The 16,799-nt window shown below is 30.8% G+C and overlaps 1 protein-coding gene across 1 annotated transcript; it reads right to left on the minus strand.

The window, feature by feature from the left end:
* Nucleotides 1-1,057: 1,057 nt before the first annotated feature.
* Nucleotides 1,058-2,882, minus strand: LOC100782731 (uncharacterized). The gene is made up of 3 exons (XM_003519423.5): nucleotides 2,263-2,882; nucleotides 1,945-2,087; nucleotides 1,058-1,462 (listed from the first exon to the last, which is right to left on the minus strand). Exons 1-3 carry the CDS (start codon nucleotides 2,525-2,527, stop codon nucleotides 1,352-1,354), a joined length of 519 nt encoding a protein of 172 aa, XP_003519471.1. The 5' UTR covers nucleotides 2,528-2,882; the 3' UTR covers nucleotides 1,058-1,351.
* Between the last annotated feature and the right edge of the window lie 13,917 nt (nucleotides 2,883-16,799).

The raw sequence follows: 16,799 nt of genomic DNA on the forward strand, positions 1-16,799 counted from the left end.
ATAAGATGTGCTTCTAGGTTGGTTCTTGATACAGCAGGCTCATACTAGTAATTAATTGCTACATATGCAGTCATGGACCCAGCCTAACATAATGGATAGATTTTCGGTTTATTCCCTACTTGCTATTATAGTCATGGCTTAAAGGTCAAGACTCAACCGTTAAAATGTCAACTTATGATTTATTATAATTAATTTGAATTGACATTGTATTAGAGACTGAGCTGATTAAAAGATTGCTTGTTTCAAGTGACTGCTGCATAAATTATAAAAGGGTGGTTTTGTGACTTCATGTTGTTATATTACGCAGACAGTGAAAATTAATTTTCTTGTATCTCTGATTGATCTCTTTTAACTAATGGGGAATCTAGGCCAAGCCATTATCAGAATTCTGTGGCTCATTACTCTTCAATTATAGCAAAACTTTCCTAATTTCAGCTGTCTATAATGATCTAATAGTGTAATTATTTTCCTCTACAATGAAGAAATTTCTCTTACTTTCTTTTCAATCAAAAGGCCAGACCTGATATGAATAGTACAATAATTGGCCCCAACAAAAAGTTTCTACAAAGTCAGCATAAATTTTGGAAAAACTCTATCAAAGTAATTCAAATTTTCTGACATGTTTAGTCCAAAGCTGACAATGTTTTGACGTGCTACCAAGACTTTGATGCTTGAGCCTTGAAACAAATAGTGGAATGGTTAAATTTCATTTGAGCTTTGAGCTATAATTTTAACCGGTCTTAAGTGGAGAAACAGATATTTTGTGAGTTTTTACTCAAGGATTATGGTGGTCCTAGCAGTCTAACACACATTATTCGTGGAGCCATTCACGGACATGTTGGTTGATCTAAAGAAAAAAAAATTACCAGGAGCAACTCTGGCAGCAAGAGCGTAACTATTATGTTTATGAAGACTTGAAAGTTGTAATTTTGGAACTCAACTAATATAATTTTCACTTTATATGCACTTTTTTGTTATAAAAAAGTTCCCTTCAAGTTGTTGTACGTAAGAATTGCTTATTTGCTAAATATAAATAACTAAAAGGAAGACATGTGAATGCTGTAACTATATCAATCACAAAAACTCACTTCTAACAGATTTTTACATTCATTACTCTCTATTCCTTTTCTTCTTGTTGGTGCTATACAAACATGTTACCACTGGAGCATGGTTTTGCAGTTGAGGTGGTGATTGGTGATGAAAGAAAAATCTTGGTTTTAATCATCTGTTGAATCTCGATGCCCATGTAACAGGAATCATCTAGTAGGAACATGTGACATCATAGAGGCTAATCATATAATATTCTATGAGCCACTATACATGTCACAACTTTGCAGTTTGCACCAATAAATCAACTTGCTAACTCAGAAATGCTCTGTAAGGAAGGGCGCCAGGATTTTGACCTCACTACAGCAGGATTAGCTGAAGCCGTCCTTGGCCTGTGTCTCTCTGCTCTCATTCCCTGGAATTCATTATGCTGTTTAGCTTCAATGCTAATCAATGATGAGGATGAAAAGTTCCAAAATCGAAGATAAAAAGTTGTGTTTGAAACTTAGTTGCTAGTAAAAACATGTGGTCATAGTATTGGATTAAACTTTTCCATTGGCCATGATCACTCATTTTCCCTTTGTTTCAAAAGAAATACAACTGCTATAGTTTCAAGTTTTGGCATGATTTGGCAAGAATTGCATGAAATAATGGTATAAATATATGTATATTTTGTTTTAAGGATATGTATATACTATATACAGTAGAGAGATTCAGCATCAATAGACCATGTGCCATGTGATGTGAACTGGTATAGATAGATCAAAGTCTTCAGTGGATTCACTGTTGGGGTAGACTAAAAACACAAACTCCCACTAGAATACTTACTATTCAAGGAATAATAGTTAATTTAATTTAAAGGGAAAAGATGAAAAGGAGTGTTGACATGAGACACACCTGATGTGTAGACTCTCCTGCTGTGTGTGCCTCACTAGCTGAACTCTGCTTCTCCGACTGCACCCTATGCGGCTTCTCGGCGGCCTCAGCCAGTGGCTTCTTTGTCTTTGCATGCTTCTTAGCTTTCAACACCTTCATGACCTCTAAAACCAGAAACAGAAAAAGGTCTTAGAATTACATGAAGTGATGAAACCACACAGAAAAGACCCTTCCAAAACAGCAATTGATCACACCCTTTAATACAAAAAGTCCAATTTATTCACTAATAAGATCAGATTGCGTGGCAATTGAATAATAATAGTAGTAATAATAGTATACCTTGAGTGGTGATAAGCCTGTAAGCATGGCCAAGGTTGAGAGTCTCATTAGGCCGGAGCAGCTTAACGCGTGTGAAACGCACCGTTTTCTGCTCTTGATTCTGCTCCTGTGGTGGCACAGGCAATGGTATTATCAAAGAAACATAGTGACCTGGATTAGTCCTCATGACCTCACTTGCAGTGACTGGCCAATACAACCTCTCTATCTTCCCACAAGGGTGTTGGATCACAAGCACTGCAGCATCCACAGCTTGGCAATTCCCCATATCTCTTTAGCTTAGCTTAGAGAGAAGATGGAAAATGGTAGAGATAATAAGAGAGGGAAGGGAAGGGAAGGAAGTGAAGTAAGCAAAGGTCTCTATCTATACAGCTGCTTCTAGCACCCCCACAAATGTAGTAAAAACAGGTTCTTATGGCTCTTTAACAAGGCCCTTCCCAACCAACTAACATGTTATTGTTATTATTAATATTATGATGATAGGGTGGTCAATTTAAGCCAAAGATATTTGACCTTAAATTGCATAGGGGGGCATGACAAAAATATTGTGAAATGTTTTGGTTAATAATTGTCAATCTAGTAAGATAATGTTTCCACTTACTGGTTAAATTATTTTAATATTCGGCAACCACTGATTGGCACCGGCACTGCCCTCTAGAAATGGTTCTAATGCCACGTGGAGAGATCAGAAGATGGAGAAAATTGGACGGATCTGTTCGGCGATGTCGACGCGGTCAAGCATTAGATTTAAGGTAAGACAAATTGCCTCTTACGTATTATCTATGCTACTACTATATAACCAAAAATAACAAAATACTATTAATAATAATAATTGGGTACCAAAAGTTATTAACACGAAGAATTTTGATATTTAACTTTTTTAATTGAAATTAGGAATTTAATTTTTGGCTTGGACATGTTTTTTTTTATAGGCTTCAGTTTGAATATGTAATTATAATTGGAAGTAATATTTTATCTCAAAATGAGTCTATCAATTTGGTAGATAAGAAAAAATTAATTAAATACTAAATAAAATGTCATATGCTTGCTAGATAAAAAAAAAAATACTAATAATAATTGGGTAATCAAAGCGTGCGTGTGAATAAGATTCTTTTGAGTGGACGTTGGACAGAGGACACAGCTCCATCTTATCCGGGTGACAGAAACTTGCATACCTTGTTTGTTTGGTTGCCTAGAAAATGCGAGAGAAATAAAGGAAAGATAGAAAGAAAAGGTGAAGGTAGAAAATTCTAGGAATTAACATGTTGGCCCAATTTAACTTTATAGAATCGTTACTAGTGGCACGGTAAAGATGGCACCATTATCTTCTGTGGGAATAAATATAACAAATACTAAAGAGGTATTGTCACATTGTACAACTTTTCTCGAATGCTTTGAAGCCCCCCGTGCAATATATTGATATTGTTTGATTAATGATTGTATTAAATGTGTGTGAGCAACCATTGCAAGCAAACTTTGTTTTGGATGCTACGATCCTTTGAGTGCTCTTGAAAGTGGGTTGGACCAAATCATTGTAAACCAATTTGTAATTATTAATAGTATTAGCATTGAGATAAATAAATCTTTTGAGACGGCTACAAGAGCCTTTAATCTTCCATGTGGAGCAAACTTTAATTCTAAGATGTGATACATGCCCCCCTCAAACTATTTTATGAACAATAAATAAATGATAGATTTGAGAATCTACTTTGATTTATGGAGATTTTTGTGCCTATCTTGAGTACTTTGACAACAAGGAATTAAAGGTGTTTTAAAATCATAATTTCTTTCCATGATCTTAACAAAGTAAGATGTGTTTGTTTTACCGTTTTAATCCGGTAGCATGCGCTCCAATGCATCCTTTTGTGAAAAGCAACAAATTATTACTTTTCTTTGAACGTATGTTTAGAGTTCCTTCAACCAAAAAACAAACACACTTACATGTTTGAGAAATAATTGAATTTAAAGTAAATTATAATATAATTATTTTGAAAACATGATGAATACACATAAATTTTGGCATTCATAAAATTCATATATATATATATATATATATATATATATATATATATATATATATATATATATATATTAATTAGTGAGAATGCTTTATTTATGTCTCAATGTTGATTTAAAATTTAATTATTTTTATTGTACTGTTACAACACATTAACCTTGTTTTGTCAACTTAAGCATACAAGTAACTATGACCTATGGGACCACGCCTAAGAAGGGCCTCCTTATAGGTTGTCAGCTTCTATAAATCCCCATATAATCATATATCATATATGAGGAAAAAAAAATGTTGACATAACATAATTATTTTGTATGTTATGCTCAACAAATTGTCCATATATCTTGGGATGAACATTGCTGTAGATCCTTGACTCTTGTGAAACTGATATTGCTTAAACTATGATTGCCCCAAGGTTTGAATTTTTCATCTTCTTATTCACATGTGTAAACATCTCTGCATATAATGTCAGTCTATGTAAGCCATGTGAGGTGCTGAGTGATTTTGGCTCAAATATTAAATGACGAAAGGACTGTTTCTTGTTCAAACATGACTCGTGTAGGGGACTACAGACTTTGCTATTATATAGTGAAGAGTTTTTAGCCCTAAATGGCCATCAATATATTGGCCGCCATCAATTGTTAATTTATTGTGGTCCGAATGGTCTCAATATTCTAATGTTAGGACATGTTTTAAAATATAGTAGTTGATGGAATTCAATCTCAATAATGAGTTCATATTTTGCAACTTGTGGGGGTACCATATTCAGATTTTGTATGGCTTTGTACCGTGGCTTTTGAACATTCTCCCTTTTATTTAAAACTTGCCACCAAACATTGGACTCTCAAAGAGGCTCTTATTGGTGGGGACTATTATTTGTTTCTTTTGTTGCTGTGAAGGACATAAGAGCCAAGAGTTGCTTTCTCCACATTCCTCCCCCTATGATAAAAACAAAACCATCCATCCAAAAAGTACTTCAATTCCTAATGAATTTATTATATATATCTACCAGAACAGTTCAGTGAACCTAAATATCTGAGACCCCAATGAAATTGGTATGTAAGGCAGGAGGAACTTAATTAGGGGCAAAAGCAGATGTCATATGGTGTTTTAGGGACATTCAAGTACCCAACAATGTGCAGGGTTTTTACAGTGCTTTGTCTCATACAAGTTCTGTATATTCTTTTAGAGAAAATATGCATGTGTCATTGCATAAGCTTCGGGGACCTATATAATAAAGGTTGAGATGTTTGATACATATTATATAGGTTTTTTGTCTCCAATTCATGTTTGGCATTTTTTTTCTCTCCTTAATTTTTTTTATTGATTCCAACAAATCAAGGTGCGTGATATTGTCCTCCTGTACAATGCTTACAAAACATTGTTCTCATTGGTCTCAACATATCTGTTTTACATATTTCATTTACTAATTGTTTTTTATTTTTATTCAAATAATAAATAAAAGAGCAAGTGATTAGGCCATTAGGATTTTGCCATGGACCAATAATTTATATCAAATGGGTAGAATGGGTATATGGTTCAAGGCATTAATTTGACACTCAACGGTCCTTAAACCAAATAGTGAAGCATTGCATCTCCTTGACATTTTCTTATCTAGTGGAAGGATAATGATCTTATGTTAATAAGAAACGTGACAATTAATTTTATGTTACAAGAAAGAGAAACAAACATTTAATAAATGGGGCTTACACAAATTATAAGGAGTCTTATTATAGTAATTGATTTGTGTTTTTCTCTTTCATGATATGACATTTGTGTTCATCACGAAGAAAGGATCCAAATCCTTAATGAAAACACTTGAACAAGAGAATCGATTTTAGCACCAACAGTGGAGATTTGTGTTTCAAAGGCAACCTAACTTTTAGTGATCATCAAATTTTAAATGTGGCAAACTTAATAACTTTATGGATTCATGTAATAATTTTATTGGTTTAATAAAGACCGTAGCTAGCACCCAACGATTCATTATCATAAAGGGGTCAAACCTTAGGTTATCAGCTCGAGAAATTTTTAAAAATGAGCCTTGTAATCATGTATAAGTTCTTTAAAGTTATCAACATATATAAACCAAAAAAAAATGTTATCAACATATTTATCTTGTAGTCTTGTAGAAATAAGGGGAAGGTATTGGAGGGCCATGTCCCTTTCGCAACAGTATTTGAATTAACTCTTCCATCATGACTTGACCAATGTATCAAAATATGGAATGATCACGCTTGTTGGTTAACCATCGAAAAGCATAGGCACCAATAACCAAAAATAAATTTTTCACTAGAGCTCGTAAACAAAACAAAAAATGACAATTTTGATTCTTTAAATTTTAAAGAAAAATTTCGTGTGGAATTAAATACCTAAGGTGCTCAATATAAATTCATATTGTTAAGTTCCACATTGTTCTTTCAATTTAAAATAGAGAAAAGAAAAGAAAAATGGCATTTGTCACATTTGACTGGCTAGGCTCGTCCATTTAAGACTGAGATTCGTCCATTTAAGAAATCCCAAGTTGAATTGGGGTTTTTTGCCTTGACCCCTATAGCTTGTAACTCCATCAAGCTCGACACCAGCTTGTTGTCAAATGAAATAAAGACATTGAGCTTTAAATGTTGAGCACAAAATAATTTAAATATTTTGAGTTTGATCTAATCATGGTTTAGTATGGGCTTCATTCGCAAAAGAAGAAAAAATCAGATTTTCACCAGCTTAGATCTATTTTAGAAGCCTGAATTAAATTTAGATATTTTAATCTAATTCACTACAAATGGCATCCTACATATCGAATCCGTATTTGACCATCCCTAAATTCACTCAATGAAATGTAGGATCAAGCTTTAAATTTTGAGAACAAATTAAATCTAGGTCTTTTTAGTTCAATTCATTCATGATTTAATGTGGGCTTAATCTGTAAAAGCCTATAAAAACTTGAATATTTTCTTTTTGTTATGTTTTGCTCTCACTCCGTATACTTTCATCGCATTCTCAAGTGAAAAGTTTCACATCTTTTTAGTGGTCTTTATGAAGAAAAATGATAATATTAACAAGTTTTTTAAACTAGAAAAAACAAAACTACAAACTAAAAAGTAGATTTAGTTTTCAAAATTTGAAAACTTAAAACTAAAAACCATCGATCTGAATCTAGGCCTAAAGATGTATTAGTTTTCCACTTTTCCCTTTTTATCTTTAAATAAACCCTAACCGAAAAGTTATTATATTGTTTAATTTATTACGAACATGTAATGTTTGGAAATTTTGATATTTTTTACTTGTGATTGATAATTTACTTTGAAAATTGAAATGTGATTTATGATGAAATTTAATACTTTGAATAATTTTTTGTTATATTTATTATGTATATCTCTCAAATAAAAATAGTCATAAAGGAATTCAGATATTGACTTGAGACTTTGTTTTTACTCTAGTTAATGAAATTCCATTTATTTGTTGACCAAAATATAGTTTTTTTTAGAAAATAAAAAATACAGCAAAAGTCGTCAAAATAACCTATATATAATCTAAATCATAAAGTGGGAAAAAAAAATGGCGAGTGATAATACAAAATAAAACAAGAAAAAAAGTGAAAAGTGGGGGTGGGAGAGAACCCAAATCTCTCCTATACGACTCAATCAGAATTTTCTTTTCAGCAAAATCTCAGCATTCAATCATATTTAATGTTCTTTTTTTTTTAATTACTGTTAACTTCCTAAATTAATGGTTAGGTTTTTGCAGTAGAGTGGACGGAGAGAAACATGGATCGATGGAGAGGATCCAAATTAGGGAGAGAAGAGAGTAAAGACAAGAAAAGAGAAATTAGTATTTTTCTATAAAAAAAATTACTCAAATATTTTAAAAATCTATTTTTTAAAAGAAAAATTAAACTGTTTAATTTTTTAAAAAAAAACTTATTAATATATATTCTCCTTTTATAAAAAGTTATAAAATAAATAAACCAAACAGCATAGGCAACTTTAAAAAGACTCCACTAAGTTGGCCTGAATAAAATATGATCGTATGTGACAATTATTGCTGCTGCCTTGTCTTGTTTTATCTTGTAAAATCTCGAGATTGAACGACTGAAGATATTACAAATCCAGAGGATTGCAGAAAGAAATTAGATGGGACGCTTGAGTTTACCATGCAATTTGCATGCAGCGAAAAGACTTTATCCCCAGGATTCCTGCAGTTGGCATGTGAATCTATGGTAGTCGTAGTGGATGATTAGCTTTTAGTTTTAGATGGCTAGTGGGCTACGGAATATGCTTAGGTCAAAATCTACTAGGTATGATTTGAGTATTGTAACTAGTAGAGGCTTGTCAAGTTTTGTCATCTATAGTTAGGGGCAAAGTTATGAAATCAAGTTGAGATCAGGTAATGAATTCATGGTACAATCATTGAGTTATTAATTGTATTGGTTTGATATTGTATATATTAAAAATTTTAAAATTATATATGTATTTATTATATATAAGTATATAATTAATATTATTTAATTAAAAAAAATTCATTCATGTTTCAAAATCTATAATAATAATTGAAGTATTAAAGTTGATAATACAAATACATAAATAATAATTCAATAATACAATTACACGAGTTTCAATTTTTTTGGAATATTTTGGAACATTTTTTTGTTTTTTTTTAATGCAAAACAGGATTTAAAAACTCACCTGGGTTGTCGGGTTTACCCCAGACCGGTCGGGTCATTCTGGGTCAGATACATGACCGATACAATAACCAAACCGGCCTAGTTATGTCGTTAGGTCCCAACCCGACCAGTCAGGTCGGACTAGGTTTTTAAACTATGGTTAGGGGTGTCAATTTAGACCTGCACACAAGGATTCTCGTGGAGATTGTCCTATATGAGACCCTTTATACAAGAATTTTTCTCCGCGGAGACGAGGACGGCGATCACACCCCCCGCCCCAAGGAAAATACACTGAGTAGAAAAAAAGTTATTACTCTCACGAGGAAAAGGAAAATAGGCCCAACCCAATTTATACGTTCAAAAGGGGCAACAACACACAGACTTAGAGTGATAATCCTAAACACCATTTCTCTTTCTCTGATATGCACGACTAGATCTTAGAGATAAGTTGTGTTGTCACGGCACAACAGTGGTGGATGGTGGTGGGTATTGTTGCAAATGGAAGCACCACCACGAAGCATGTGATGGAGGTATGTCGAGATGGGAAAGACGAAGAGAGTTGTGTAGAGGCAATGTCGTCGCGGCAGCTCATCCCGGCATAGGAACATAATAAAAGTGAAGAAAGAAGACCGCGTCGTCGCAACACGACATCAAATGGTCATCCTCGCTGTCATTTTTTAAAAAAAATTTCGAGGCCCCGTGGAAACTACGGGGATGAGGACAAGGAAAAATAAATCTCCCACAATGTATAGTCAAAATTCCTATGTATAGTCAAAATTTAACATTTAAAAATCAAATTCAATGTCATTATTTTTAAATATTAAATTAATTAATTGTTTTAAAATAAAATTTATAATAATAGATTATTAAAGTTATAGGAGTAGAAAAGAAAAACAACACCTGATATATGTTGGAGTGACAAGACTAAAAGAAAAAATTAATTTTAATTTAAAAAATTTATGAATATTTTCTCATCTTAGAAGGAGTCTACTCGGTAGCATACTAGAATAATAGGAGGCTCAACAACAAAAAATAAAATTTATCTAAATAATTTTATATCATCAATTTTTTTATAAAATATTTATAATTTGATTTTCTAATATATTAATTAAATTATATTAATAACCTATCAAAACATAAAATGTATTTCTTAATTATATGTCACGCAAATAAACAATGATTGAATTTATATTAATTTTTAATAATTTTTTTCAATGTATACCAATAAAATTAGTCAATAAAAGATTACTTTAATCTTATTACGAAGTGTAATATGTCACTAAAACATTAAATGAATACTCTTGTCTCCTCCCAATATTGCAACTTATGACTATGACGTCTATAATTTGTGCATTTACATAATTTGAAAATTATAATGCTTTTCAATCAATCCAATGTTAACACTAGTTTTTATGAGATTTGAAAAATAAAAGTTTTTCTCTGTTAAAAATTAAGGATTACATTATTAAAGGATTTGAGACACATTACATCAGAAAAATACGAGTTCCCTTTCTCAGTCACACATTATATATATTTATATATATATATATATATATATATAAACAGAAAGGATACAATAAAAAAAAAATAGGTTCAGATTAAGAAACATGCTCCTGCTTAGACCTTTTTAGAATCCACAGTAAAAATAGTATTTTCTAAACCTGTCAAGACTAAAGAGCTCTACACAATACAGCTATCTAAATATAGTTGTCTATAATATAATGCTCTAACATTCTCGCCTAAGAAAATAGGATTTAACAATTAAATATTAACAAAACAAAACAAAAAATTGTTTATACAAAAAATAAATTTTAATGAGATATAATATTTAGATAAAATTACTATTGGTTTTATAATTTAAAAAAGTTAGGAGATAAAATTGATTATATAATTTCTAAAATTTAAAAAATATAACATTAAGATAAAATTTCTTAAAATAAATATTACTGTTGATTTTACAATTAAAGTGTTAAGAGATAAAATTAATTATACTATAATTTTAATTTAACAAAACATAATATTCAATAACAAAATCATATTATTTATTGAATAAAAATTCAGATTTTATTAAAATAAACAGATAATAATCTATTAATTTTTTAATTAAAAAAAATCTATCTGTCCCTTAGTCTACACTTTATTTTTATTTTTATTCATTTATTTGATTATTATATTATTGATATAAATATCTATTAATTTTTTTAATAATATACATTTAAGAACTTAGTCGTTAGTCACTTCGTGATTAAATATAGAGGGGAAAGATGGGAGAGTAAAGAACTGAGTGGACATAGGGATGCCTGCACAGTTTGGTTGCACCAATTTGTAGAGAAGTGTGAAGAAATATTAACACGGTTCATTTCATCTTCAAAGTAAGCATATTTGTGTAAAAATCGCTATTTTTATTGGGTGTTTTGTTTCTTTTGTTACTACTTGGAGTACTTGCTACGAACAGAGTTGCATTTTTTTAATATTTTTTATTTTTTAATAATAATAATAATAATAATAATAATATATCTTTATTCAATATCAATTTTTTTATATTACGTACTAATTAACTTTAATTTAAATATTTATCTTTTATTTCACTTCAACCAAATCATTTCTTTTTTCATCCTATTTCTTGCTTATCTTTCATCTTTTGATTTTCTTCTCACAACCAAACAAAGATTGAGTAAGATATATTATTTTAACTACATTTTTATCATTCACATTCAATCTCATCATATTACTTAAAGGATTCAAATTCAATTTTACTGTTGATAATAATATAATAATTTATTATTTGTATTTCTCGTTCCATTAATAATAGTAATGCGTTTTATTTCTTATTTTTAAATATTTACATAAGAGAAAGTAAAAATAATGTGTTTTACATTTTAGATTAAAAGTGTGGAATAAATAATCTGATTTTTTATAATTATTAATAAAAAATTATATAGAAAGAGAGAAAAAATCTTTTTATGCATTAAAACATTACTTTGTAGTTTGTACCTACCATTTGACTTGATTTCTTTCCCAATATATATTTCTAACATTTCAACTTTTATTGTAGTCATCAAAATTAATAAATTCACTTCAATTTTGTTCTTTGTTTATGTATTATTTGTTCACTTAATTAATGAAAGTGATTATATATATATATATATATATATATGACATCATTATCATTAGAGAAAAGCACTAACATACCTGAAAAGTGAAAAGTAAGCTACTCTTTCTAAACTAAATGGAAAAAGAGCTTATAGCAGCTCTCTCAGGGAAGCTACCTTTGAGATTAACTGAGTGAGTCAACTTTCTACTTTTAAGAGGATGTTTTTATTGATTTTGATTGAGCTTGCGACACTGTTATTTTTTAGCATTGCATATATTTAAATAATTTTGATATTAGGTCATAATGAAGTATATTGGACATTTGAGTTAACTCTTTTTTTTTTAGGGAGGCCATTTTTTTTATGAGCATCTAATTAAACACAATAGAACTATTAAGCACGAAGCGATAAGAGGGAAGGCTCACTACATCACATAAAAGCAAGTGAGAAAGTTTTGTCCTAAATGAGAGAAACTTAATTTTTTTTTTTATATTTTTTTACATGAATGGAAGTTAAGATTCAGTTAGCAAGCATGTGTAAAATCTTCCCAATTTCCCATTTATGGCATTGAATATTTTTTTTACAACATGAAAATACAAATCCTAATCTCGATCAATCGTTTTTGAAACAAAAAACATTGTCGTTGGGTTGCTTGATCTTTCGTATCTGCACAGTTCTACGACCATGTGCAAAGAACCATTGTTTGGTGTCATGAACAAACACCAAAGATTCCATTAACCCACCACACGATTGATGTGATATACTTGGTTGGTGCATGGTCTCACATGTTTTTTTGTAACAAGATTTTGACGTACAATAATTAATCATATATATTTTTATTTTATACAATACAAATGGAAGCACTATTACAACAATTAATGGATCAGATCACAACGTTTTCGGGCCATCAACAAGACAAAAACTCAAAGCACTTTAGCATAAAGTTGAGTTTCCCCTTTGATGTTTTATTCGACAAATTCATGCACGAGTGGCAAAGATTCATCACTTTTCTTTTCTTTCACTTTTCCTTGTGATGATGATTTTTAACTGTCTATTTTGCTTCCTCGCACATTGGCCTCACTAACTAGCTAGGAAAGGGATAGGCACGAGGGAGTAAAACTATGTTAGAATTATTGGTCTGCCAAGAATATATAAAGTGATGCTAAAAAACAGTTTCAAGGGGTGAGAAATGGACACCACGATTTTTGTGGTGGTCACCTTGTCACCCACATTATTTGCTTAAATCAAATCGAAAAATGGATTTGTCACAGCTTCTGGGAACATTTCTAAGGTCATAATGGGGTAATTATGTGCATTAGCACAAACATTTCTTGTTCGAGGGTCAATTTTTATGTCTAACCGGGTGACAAACTTTTGTCTTTTCCTTACCTTCCTTTTCCCGGGAAATTGATTTGAGGAATAATTATATTGCAAATCCGCAAAGAAATGTGCTTTCAGTAATAACTCACATCATATATGTACCACCTTGCCATTTTTATTTTATTTTTATAAGCCACCACTTTTCCATTTGAACCATATATCATATAATAATAATTAGGAAGAAATTTTAATATAAGAGAGAAAGAAAGAGACCCATACCTTTTTTTTTGTAATAAAACATATAGTTATCAATTATAGGAGGTAATTACATTCAAATTGAAGAAAATTATTGTGGATAATAAAAAAAATTATTTAAATATTTAACACATTTATATATCTAAAACTCAAACTTAGAACTTAAAACAAACCCACTTTAATTGATCTGCATGTTTAATTGGTTATTGTTTGAGAGAGAAAGGATCTTAGAATTAATCATTTTACGTAAATTCAAAACCGGGAGTCACGTCTCAAAAAACTTTTGTGCATTAATACTCTGTTAAATGGATCTTCCTGTTTTCATCGATGGGATCTTTATTTTGCAGGCATAAATGTATATATCTCATATACGATGTTTTGCTATTCCAAAGAGGTTTCCGTACAAACACATGTTACGTAAACGTATGAAACTTAGGTGGGATAATATTCCTTCCAAACACATGTAGACATATCAAATAGTGACATACACATGAAACACCGCGGCATTGATAGAATCAGACATATCCATTTTCACCTGTGCAGGATATAATTCAAGGGTTAACTATATCCATTTATAGTATATTAATTTGAAATGCAAAAATAAAAATACGTGCACCAAAAACTTTATCAGAAAAATTGAATTCGGCAAATATTTATTAGGAAATTAGTATATAAATAACTTTCAGAGAGAAATAGAAAGAGATAATTCATAACTCATATAGATATACTGCTGTTAAAAAGGGGTTTTCTCCCCGTAATAATTATTTATAATTTTGTTTTTACATATTAGTACTCATTTCATTACAAGTTTTGCATCACATTCAGCCTTCTGTTATGTAACCATAATAAACGAAACCTGACAATATTATTGTAGTCGAAACCTTGAAAATATCGATCGGCACGAAGCAAAGACATGATGCAAGCTCAGATATTATCATCGTGAAAAATTGAAAATAGCATTACATTTGTTTAATTTCACAAAACAATATAATTCTGAATTTCTAATATCTGATACAATTAATATACAATTTTACCAACAAAAATTGATCCAAGAGTAAACTCGTATCTTAAATGGACGTAAGATTAATTTCCATTGCCGATGTGAAATTAACCTTTGAGGTAATATTTGTAAGTATTCTTTAACCCTTAAGATTTGTCTTAACTCATCTAAACTTTATTTGATAAAAAAGTGTACAGTTTTTCATTCCTAAGAATTTTTTCAATCAGTATGAATTTTTGCACAGATTTGTAGTTTAGAGTTTAAACAATTACTGGAATTACTTCAATACTCTTTTTTTTTAGGCATTGTAATTAAGCTGAGTTGCCAATTAATTATTTATACCGACTATACGGCTATACCCCTATACCCATTCTTTGAAAAAGAAAATGTTGGTATTTGAACTAAGTCATCAATCGTTGGTATTAGATGATTATACTTAGCAAATTTTAAAATATTTATAATTAAAAATAATAATTAACAAATATTTAACAACTCGTCTGTCATACACTACCAGACCAATGATAACCATATTTGGGTATGCTAAACGGCAAACCCAGGCGAACAAATGGGCTACTAATTGAATTTAGCAACAGAACCGGAAATAGAAAAGGCCCAATTAGAAGCATGCATTGGTTAGGGGAGTGTTATTGGCAAATCCCATATTTACTATTTAAACCCCCCAACCAAAATGAAAGGTTTAATTAATTAATTACTGTTTTGATCAAGGATTGTCTTAATCTAATTTAGTTTGGTTGTTCGTTTTTTCTTTTCCCAGACTACCATAAAAAAATCTCAATTCCTCTGTGTAGGACTAAATATATAAATATTCACCTAAAATCACGTTAACGGTATTTTTAAAGGATTTAAATTATTCAACATTAATCTAAACCCGCACTCAATTTGCTTAACTTGCAATGTATTCAGAACGTTCTAGTACACTACTCATCATGTGCTGCTTAAACCTTCAATTGACAAAACCTAACTAACAAGTTGTACTCCTCTACTCATCATGTGCTGCTTAAACCTTCAATTGACAAAACCTAACTAACAAGTTGTACTCCTCTAGATAACAATGTCATGACAAACACTTGTTAATTTTGATTAGGAGGTTGCTTAGTTGGCTACTCAACAGGCCAAATATTTAAGATCCAATCTACAGAAGCTTATGGTGCTTACTTTGAACTTTGAAGCATAACCACAACATACACAATTGCCAATAAATTTAAATTTTAAGTCTAACAAAAGAAATGAACCATTGAAAACAACTTGGTTATTTTGGTCTGAAAAACAAGGCATAATTGGATATCAACACTCTCATCTTTCTGGGGTATCCAACTTCTGCTCTCTTGGATGCCTTCAATTTTTTATACCCTATATCGGAGGGCAAGTGGAAGATGTACATCAATGAGTAATGAGCAATCACATAAGAGAATTTGACACCCCATTTTATCCCAAAATCTTAAACTTAAAGTTTATAAATTTTTTCCTCACTTATACGGTACTTAACTTTTTTACTTCTATTCAATATAAGACTTCACCTCACTCTTATATTCTAGGAGACAAAGGTAGCAAATTCAAGGAAAAGTATCTCACCATGAGAAGATGATTTGTTGGTTGTAAATCGGATTTCCAAAAACACTATGAGAAGACTTGGCTTCAAATGGTGGAAATGGACCAAGAAAAAGTCACACATCAAAATGAAAGTGATTACAAAACAAGGCAGGAACTAAGTGCCCATTTACTTTGACAAAATGTTTTCTAAGTTCACCTTCAATTGGTTTTCTGTTTTCAAATATTTGTAAGGGACAACAAAAGTGATAACTTTTTTTTGTTTTGTTTTCTGTAAAAATCTTTGAAAACAGAAAACAAGTTGACAGTTTTATAATTTAAAATGAAAACAGAAGTAAAAAGGCCCTAACTTTCTCCAGAGTAGATAATTCGATATTTACAAAAATAAAAATAAGAGAAATATACACAATGGTGTTGGCATTAGGGAGTTTCTTATTCCATGCAACAACTCAACCATAGGCATTAAATCAAACATGTATGTATTATAAGGGATTCTTTGAATCCTTGCTATGCAGGACATAAAAACAAGAAAGAAAAGACATAAAAGGGAATGGCCAGCTAGAACCTGCCAAGCAGATTGAATGAAGGAAGTCATGGTGAAAGAGATTGAGAAAAGTGAGAGAGGGTGAT

The sequence above is a fragment of the Glycine max genome, chromosome 2 (genome assembly GCF_000004515.6).
Source record: "Glycine max cultivar Williams 82 chromosome 2, Glycine_max_v4.0, whole genome shotgun sequence".
In the NCBI taxonomy this organism is placed as follows: domain Eukaryota; kingdom Viridiplantae; phylum Streptophyta; class Magnoliopsida; order Fabales; family Fabaceae; genus Glycine; species Glycine max.

Coding starts and splice junctions, on each gene's coding strand:
- LOC100782731 (XM_003519423.5), bottom strand. CDS start 2,527: ATGGGGAATTGCCAAGCTGTGGATGCTGCAGTGCTTGTGATCCAACAC. Junction 2,088..2,262: donor CAGGCTTATCACCACTCAAG/GTATACTATTAT, acceptor TTCTGGTTTTAG/AGGTCATGAAGGTGTTGAAA. Junction 1,463..1,944: donor CAGGAGAGTCTACACATCAG/GTGTGTCTCATG, acceptor AATGAATTCCAG/GGAATGAGAGCAGAGAGACA.